Raw genomic sequence first — 7,900 nt, 5'->3', positions numbered from 1 at the left:
TAAAAATCTAAAAGATTATGTCAGCTATCAAATAAACTATCTTGATATCAGTAACATTAAAAGTCTTCTATTGTATTAACTATTATATATGTTTGAGAAGGGCCTAAATATAAGACACATTGACTATTACAAATTGTTTACTAGCTAGAGGTCAATGAATCAAATCCTATGACCTTAGCACCTCCATGACTCTAACTAACATTACACAGAAGAAAGAGATTTATAATTAGTAGTAACCAAAATTAGAAGCCTCACAAATTGAAATAGTACAAACAAATCAATAAAGATATTTAAATCTAGAATGTAAAATTTAACGATTTAAATTATATGTTTTTAAAATATGTCCAAATATAAATTTATTTTAAAGAAATAAATTTATAATAACTAATAAAAAGATCTCGAAACAAAACAAAACAAAATGAAATACTACAAACAAATCAATGAAAATGTTAGATACTAGAACCTAAGTCCTAACTTAAATAAAGGTAATAGAAAATAACAGAGATATTTAAACAATAATATCCTAGGTCTCAATGAAAACAAAATAATGTGAGACACTACATACAAATTAATGTACTAGAATCGAGATAACTGAGATATTCAAACAGTAATATCCTATGCCTCAAAGAATCCTTCCAATTACGTTAAGCATTCACGTACAGGTGTTCCATTCTACGTTCTTCTGGTGTCTCCTCATCCACACCCAGCTCCCTTCATTTGTTTCCGTTGCTTCAAGCATTGGAATTGGTAAGATAGCTTCTTCCAACTTATTCAACTACATTAGCATGGTTTCAAATGAATCATTGGAGATCCACTTGTGGTTAATGGACAGAAGGAATGGCAAACATTTGTATTTAAACAATCGTTTTTGATAAATCTCCAGAGTTAACAAGGAAACAGTTCAACAGAACCAGATCGTTAAGGGATCTGTCACATCCAAAGTTTTACAAACAAGAGGGCTGTAATAAGAGAACAGACCGCCGTACGGTTTTAAAGACAGTGGCTCGATTGTAATTGAGCACATATCTAAGTCTGCTCTACCAATCCCTTTAAATTTGGAGCATCTTCTGTTAATGTTAACGGTTTCTGGGGTTTATTTATTAACCGAAATGTACAAGTTGTAAAATCTGCATCTGAACCTGCAAGCGGAGTGTAGATCTAGTTGGAAAAGAAGGAAAACTTGAAAAACAGAGAATAATAGAGAAGCTGAAGAATAAAATGAAAATTCTGTTTTAATCATTGACAAATCAGTATGAATTACAAAATATATATAATCGTAGGAGCATAAATCATTGTGGAAGACGCAGAGTTAAAATTGCACACTTCTCCTTCGTAAGCTTAAATGCAAACTAGCATGAAACATCTTTTTCTCTATAATGCATGGCAAGAACCAGAAGTTAAATGTACAAAAAGTTAATAAAAATTTAGAAGTGTGTTAACATCCTCCTTAAGTTTATCTAAGGAGAGATAAATCTTATAAAAGGAAAGAGGAAAATCGGAAAATCTACTGGAAACAAAAACCCCATCAAAATTTATACTAAAATTCTGCATTACAGCTAATATGCTGTAGTCTCTTTTAGCTCAAGGTGGTTTCGCAGAAAGTGAAGATGAAAAGAAATGGCATGGAAGGACCAAGCATCCCCCACAATGTGTAGTAAATAGTAGATGCTTGAAACTGGATGTAGAAGATGGTTCACAATCGTCAAACAACATTCCTCACTTTAGGAAGAAACAAAATCAAAAGTGTATGTAAGATATCTTCCCAGTTCTAAAATGAATATTTAAGAAGAAAACTCAAGTGAAGAAACAAAATCAAAAGTATATGCAAGATATCTTCCCAGTTCTAAAATGAATATTTAAGAAGAAAACTCAATATATATGATATCTTTGAACTTTGAAAAATAGCGCAGCTGAAGAATAAAATGAAATTCTGTACTAATCATTGACAAATCTTTATAAATTACAAAATATATATAACCGTAGGAACAGAAACTACGGTGGAAGAGGCAGAGTTAAATGCAAACAAGCATGCACGGCTAAGACAAGAAGTTAACAAGAAGCTGAAGTGCACTAACATAAGTTACCAGTGATACGCAGAATAACAACAGATGAAACTTGTAATATGGAACATAAATCTTATCATAAGCAACTAATTTGCATCATCTAAATGCTTATTGTGAGATTAAAACCATTTTGAAGTAAACTTTTAGGTGATAACGATGTAAATCTTTTTATATTGAAGAAGATTTCAACTCAATACTTTATAACATGAACTAAATGTCAACAAATAATGATGTAGATCTACTAGCGCTAATACATATTATGTCTACCTTCACATACAATATGGACATTGGAAACGAAAGACATGCTGAAATGGCTCAAAGTTGAAACAACTATCGTATATAGGAGATAGCAGTATCATAACAAATATTGTAGTTATGGAAAGCTCTCGGTGCTACTATAAACACGCTAAGCTACAGATTAAGCCTGGGTTCTGCCTGCTCCTCGGTTCGATCCTCAGCGAAGCTTTGAACTCCACTCTGTCCTGTCACGGAAAACACCATCAAATTTCTCTTCTTGCAGGCATTCATCAAAAAGTACCCCAAAACACCAACAACTGTGACGGAAATACTGATTATGTAGACAGCCAAGTTGGCCAGAGTCATTATAAAGAGAAGAAGCGCCACGGGCGCGGTGACTATGACTATCAAGCAGGGTATTTTGACAGGCACCCTAAATGGCCTGCTCAGAGCGGGAAACTTGTGCCTCAGCCACAGAAACGAAGCAAATTCCAGCAGCATCCCACAACTGTAGAGAAAATTGGCGGCCCACATGATGGTAGTGAAGTTAACGAATGATAGTAGCAATGTACCCCCGGCGGAGACGAGGATACCCAAGAAGGGTGTGTTGTAAACGGAGCGCTTGGCCATGAAAGCGGGCAAAAGCCCTATCTCCGCCATGCCCAAAAGCTGAAAAGAGGCGCTGCTCAACTGGGCTTCAAACATCCCCACTGTGGACAACACTGAACCCACTTCGATCCAGTATTTTAACCAGGCTCCGGCAATGTGCCCGGCTGCATCAGCCAGGTACCCATCAGTCCACAACTCCCTCTTAAGCTCCAGGGCTCCCGTAATTGCCAGCAGGGGTAAGATATACCCCACGCAGGACAAGAGCCCCGAGTAGAAGAGCGCCCGTGGGAAAGTTCTCTGCGGATGATCCATCTCCCCTGCTAAAGTGCTCGCGTTGTCCCAGAAATTCAGGTTCCAGAAGAGCGTGTTAAAGTAGAGTGACCAGTTTGTGTCACCCTTGGGTCCAACCATCCACCGTGAGGGCTTAAGCTTTGGAATGGAGAAGAAAAACATGAGAAAGAAGGGCATAAGTGAGATCATCCCCAGAATAACCGCAGTCCAGCCAACTATGGTGAGACCACTGAAGTTGAGATAGCTCAACACCACCGTGCACACTGAAATTCCCACGATTCGCATGGGCCCATGCCTGAAAGCTGGGATGATGATCTTTAGGTAGTCCAGACATAAGGCAACTATGGCGGCGTTGTTGATTACTCCGCCTACCCATTTCCACCATCCCATGAGAAATCCCCAGAAGGGTCCGAACGCATTCCAAGCCCACACAACGTACCCACCGTTGCCCGGGTACGCTGTCGCCAGTTCTGCCGTCAACAGGGCCTCTGGTATACTCCAAACGAACGGGAAAAGTATGAAGCCCAACAATGCTAGAAGTGGTCCCGCTGCTTCTACGGCTGTTTCTTCGCCGAAGGGGCCGCCGGAGACTTCGAAGTAGATGAGGAATATCAAGGGGAAGAACTTTAGCTTGTTGGATTTCGAAGAAGCTATGTGTTGGGTTTCTCCCGTTTTGGTGTCTGATTCTATTTCCATTCCAAAAGCTGCGACTCCTTCTTCCACCCCTCCTCGTGCATCTGTTTGAGAAGACAGAGCCATTGATCACACTTGTAACGAGGTAAGGGAAACAATAACTTCAAGAGCAGATACTAATTGACGTTCCGGAGGTTTTCCTTGATCCACTGGGCATTACAGTGACAAAGGCAAGCCTTTGCTTGTTTGATCTTCTATCCAAGTGTCGCTGCATTTTATAGCTTTGAGAAAAGGGGAATTCATATGCCATTTTAGATCCGTGATCTAGAATGTGGATTATATGGGGTGGCGCCTAGTGCGGTTCATCTCTCACATGAAATGTATATACGACTCCAAAGATCCTTGAAGTGGTTGTTAACCTTGCATGAGATGTATATACGACTCCAAAGATCCTTGAAGTGGTTGTTAAAATTATTTTTACTTTCCTGCCTAAAATTTATGACTTAAAAAAGCCTTCTATAGTTTTTTTTTAAAATCTAGATAATTTAGAATTATTTTATTTATGTCGATTTCTTGTATTTGCTTTATAAATTTATTTTTACTTTAGAAGAGTTATCTATAATTACATTTCAATTGAATAAGTTTGGCAGTAATATGATATCCAATTTTTAGGGTTCTTTCACATTAGCTTGGGGAGGAGCTTCAAATCTTAATAATTTTTAAATAATGAATTTTTATTTAATTACAAATCTAGATAAATATCGCGTTTAGAGAGTCAAACTCAAAACCATTGGGGACCAAACCCACGTAAACCCACTGCCCAAGTCAACTCTCCTACCGGTCACAAGCTAATTAGCAACCATTTTTTTATTCCAATTAGTTCTAGTTAAGTAGGGTCTACTTTTGTATTTGATTTCATAATCTTCTTCTCATATGTCAACTAGAAGAAATAATTAATTTTTTTACAGAGTAAGAATATTTGTGGATTTTAATTCAAATAGTTTTCCCTAATATATTATTATGTTATCTAAAATTAGAATCTTCAATGGGATCTTGGTTACGATATTTGTATTTTGAGGACCTACTTATGGGACACTTTTATTATAATTAGATTGCTAATAATACGCAATTCTTCTCACCATGATTTATTATTTTTATTTGTAATTTTATGTGGGAAATTAATTCTAGTATGAAAAAAAAGCGATAACTATGATTTACAAGCAATTTCACATGGAAAAACTAAACATATTCTTTATATGACATGTGTGTATAGTTAGAGAAAATCTCAATTTAAATATAATCAACCATGAAATTGAAGCATCAACTCGAATAGAATACATAGTGACCTAAGGGAAAAAAATTATTATCAAACCCAATATTTAATTGAAGTGAATTATATACTTTAAAATTGGATAGATGTCTATATGTTTAACTTGAGGCATTGTAGATTACATATAACATTCTTAAGATATTTAAACATCAAAGTCTACATGTGATGTAGAAGCATCCCCAGTCGATGAGCAATCTTGCATCAACCAAAAATATTTCCTTTCAGTTTTGTTTTTATCTAGTTCTTTATGCAGTTTTTTGTGTTATAACCGGTTGGTACAGATAGTTGCTTTCTTTACGTGGTAAATCTTATTTTTGGTTTCCAGGCTGGTCCATGTGCTTAATTCCAGATTTCTAGTTCATTTGGGTTCTTTTATGGTCAGTTATCGCTTGCAGTTGACTATTTTCAGGTTCAAGATAGTTCTTGTGCTTATCAGTTCATTTTCCTTCATTTCTGACATGATTCTTGGCGTGTGGATCTATTTTGAGTCTTGTCCGATGTTCTTTGGCATGTGGTTGACCTTCTTGTTGAACAACATTTCGTGGTTGTTATTTTCCAGAAAGATTTCTTTAATTCTAAGGGTCAACCTAGTTACACGTTTCATTTTCCGACATTGGTAAATGTAATCTTATGAGGCCAACCTAGATATGTTTCGGTGGGTATAAATATGTTATTATGTAATCATTTGTAGAGGCAGAGGAAGTATAATTGAGATTAAGGATTGAGATTTGCATTTTGTTATCCAGTTGATTCTTAGAGTCCCAGTTGGATTGTATTTGATTGATAGCCTACATGTAACTGGTTAACTAGTGTATTTTATTTTATGACTATATGATGATAGTCAGATGGTTGTCGGAAGTCCTAAAGCAATAATATGATCTATTTATGTAAACTTGTTAGTTTTTCTTCGTAGTGTTACTCTTGCTGCATAAGCTAGTTGATTCTCTTTGAGGGTTTTACTAGTTATGCTTGCATCAAGTGGTATCAAAGCTGGTTATGGACTAGCTTGTGGAAGAATTGTTTGTGAACATTGAGGCATTTCTTTGGGTGAACTAATCATCAATTGGAGGCAGGTTGCATGTGTGTTCAATAGATCACCAAGGGGAGGCAATTGAAATTGGTAGTCAGATCGCCGAGTTGAGGCAGTTCACTGAGTGGAAGAGGAGATGCCGCCTAGAAGGACAAACCCCTAGAGGGTAGAATAGATGATGGAAGACTTCAAGAATGAAGTGACGAACGAAATCCAAAATGCTTTGGCTGGTTTGCAAAGGAACCCTAATTCTGAGGATGAATATGATGAAGTAAGTGAAGAGCTTGAGGAAGTTGAAGGGCCAGAAGATGAAAGAGAGGGAAGATTCCTGAGAGTAGTGGCGCAAGTGAGTAAAGTTCATAAAGTTGAAGTTTCCAACTTTTTTGGAACACTGAACCTGGAGGATCTGATCGATTGGATTAGAGAGTTGGAGGACTACTTTGAGTTTGAGGATGTCAAGGACCCATAGAGAGTTCGGTTGACACAGACTAAGTTGAAAGGGAATGTTGCCTTATTGTGGAAAGAATTGCAGAACGATGGAGTGGAGAATGGTAAATTGAAGATCACACGATGGAGATAGATGGTTGCAAGATAAAGGCCAAGTTCATATGGGGAGACTATGAATTAGAGTTGTTCAAGAAGTTGCAGAACCTCAAATAGAGAAACATGATTGTGAAGGAATATACAAAGAAATTCTACAAGGTGGTGATTAGATTTGGACATAGAGAGATGGACAAAGAAAAGGTGGCGAGGTACATCATTGGACTTGCATTTAACATTCAAGATGGGATGAGTATGTTGAGGGTTTCCATAGTTGAAGAAGCTTACCAGTATTCTCTGAAGGTTAAGGAGAAGATGAGAAGAAGACAACAGAATAGAGAGAAGGAGAAATTCAAAGGACACGTGAGTAACAGTATGAAGAAAATGGTTGAGGAAGATGAATCAAAACCTAAGTGGAGTAAAGAACTGGAGCAGAAAATACAACAAAAGGGCACTGGCAGTAGCGGTTAATGAATTTCCTGGCAAATGTTTCAATTGTGGAGGAACTGAACATAGATTCTATGAATGTGAGTAGGAAATGGGAAGAAGTTGTGTGGCAAATGAGGAACCAAAAGGTGAAAGTATTGTATCTAACTGTGCACCGGAGAAAGGAGAATTCCTTATGTTCGAAAGAAAAGATACCAGATCTACTCAAAGGAAAAGTCTTTTCTGGACTGTGTGTAAATCAGGTGGTAAGTGTTGCAAGGTTATTGTAGATAGTGGAATTACTGACAATTTGGTATCTAAGGAGATGGTTGTGAATCTTGGATTGAAGAGGCTTGAGCATCCTTATCCTTATGAGGTAAGTTGGTTACAAGATGATCCAAAGATACAGATAAAGGAGTAGTGTTTGGTGAATTTTAACATTGGGCCTTTTAGAGATGAAGTTTTGTGTGATGTTGTATCTATGAGTGCTTGTCATGTCTTGTTGGGAAAACCTTGGCAGTTTGATAGAGGAGCTATTTATGACTATAGAATAAACCTAGTCACTATTGAGAAGGATCGGTAGAAGTAAACATTGATTTCTTTGAAGGAGAAAGAGAAGGAGGTGAAGAATTTGAGTCCTGAGAAAAGTTGTAGTACTAAGAAACCGGTGGCAGAGATTATACCAGAAGGGAACTTGAAGAAAGATATGATAGAACTAGTTGTTGATGTTATACCAGAGGA

The 7,900-nt window shown here is 37.1% G+C and overlaps 1 protein-coding gene across 1 annotated transcript; it reads right to left on the bottom strand.

The window, feature by feature from the left end:
- Positions 1 to 2,204: 2,204 nt before the first annotated feature.
- Positions 2,205 to 4,183, bottom strand: LOC131028267 (probable polyamine transporter At3g13620). The gene has a single exon (XM_057958517.2). It carries the CDS (start codon positions 3,957 to 3,959, stop codon positions 2,475 to 2,477), a length of 1,485 nt encoding a protein of 494 aa, XP_057814500.2. The 5' UTR covers positions 3,960 to 4,183; the 3' UTR covers positions 2,205 to 2,474.
- Positions 4,184 to 7,900: the final 3,717 nt, after the last annotated feature.

The sequence above is a fragment of the Cryptomeria japonica genome, chromosome 1 (assembly GCF_030272615.1).
Source record: "Cryptomeria japonica chromosome 1, Sugi_1.0, whole genome shotgun sequence".
NCBI classification, from domain to species: Eukaryota; Viridiplantae; Streptophyta; class Pinopsida; order Cupressales; family Cupressaceae; genus Cryptomeria; species Cryptomeria japonica.
Note: the sequence above shows the minus strand (reverse complement) of the source record. Positions and strands in the feature narration are given on the sequence as shown.

Excerpts from the sequence above, each read along its gene's own strand:
- LOC131028267 (XM_057958517.2), bottom strand. The coding sequence starts at position 3,959 with ATGGCTCTGTCTTCTCAAACAGATGCACGAGGAGGGGTGGAAGAAGGA.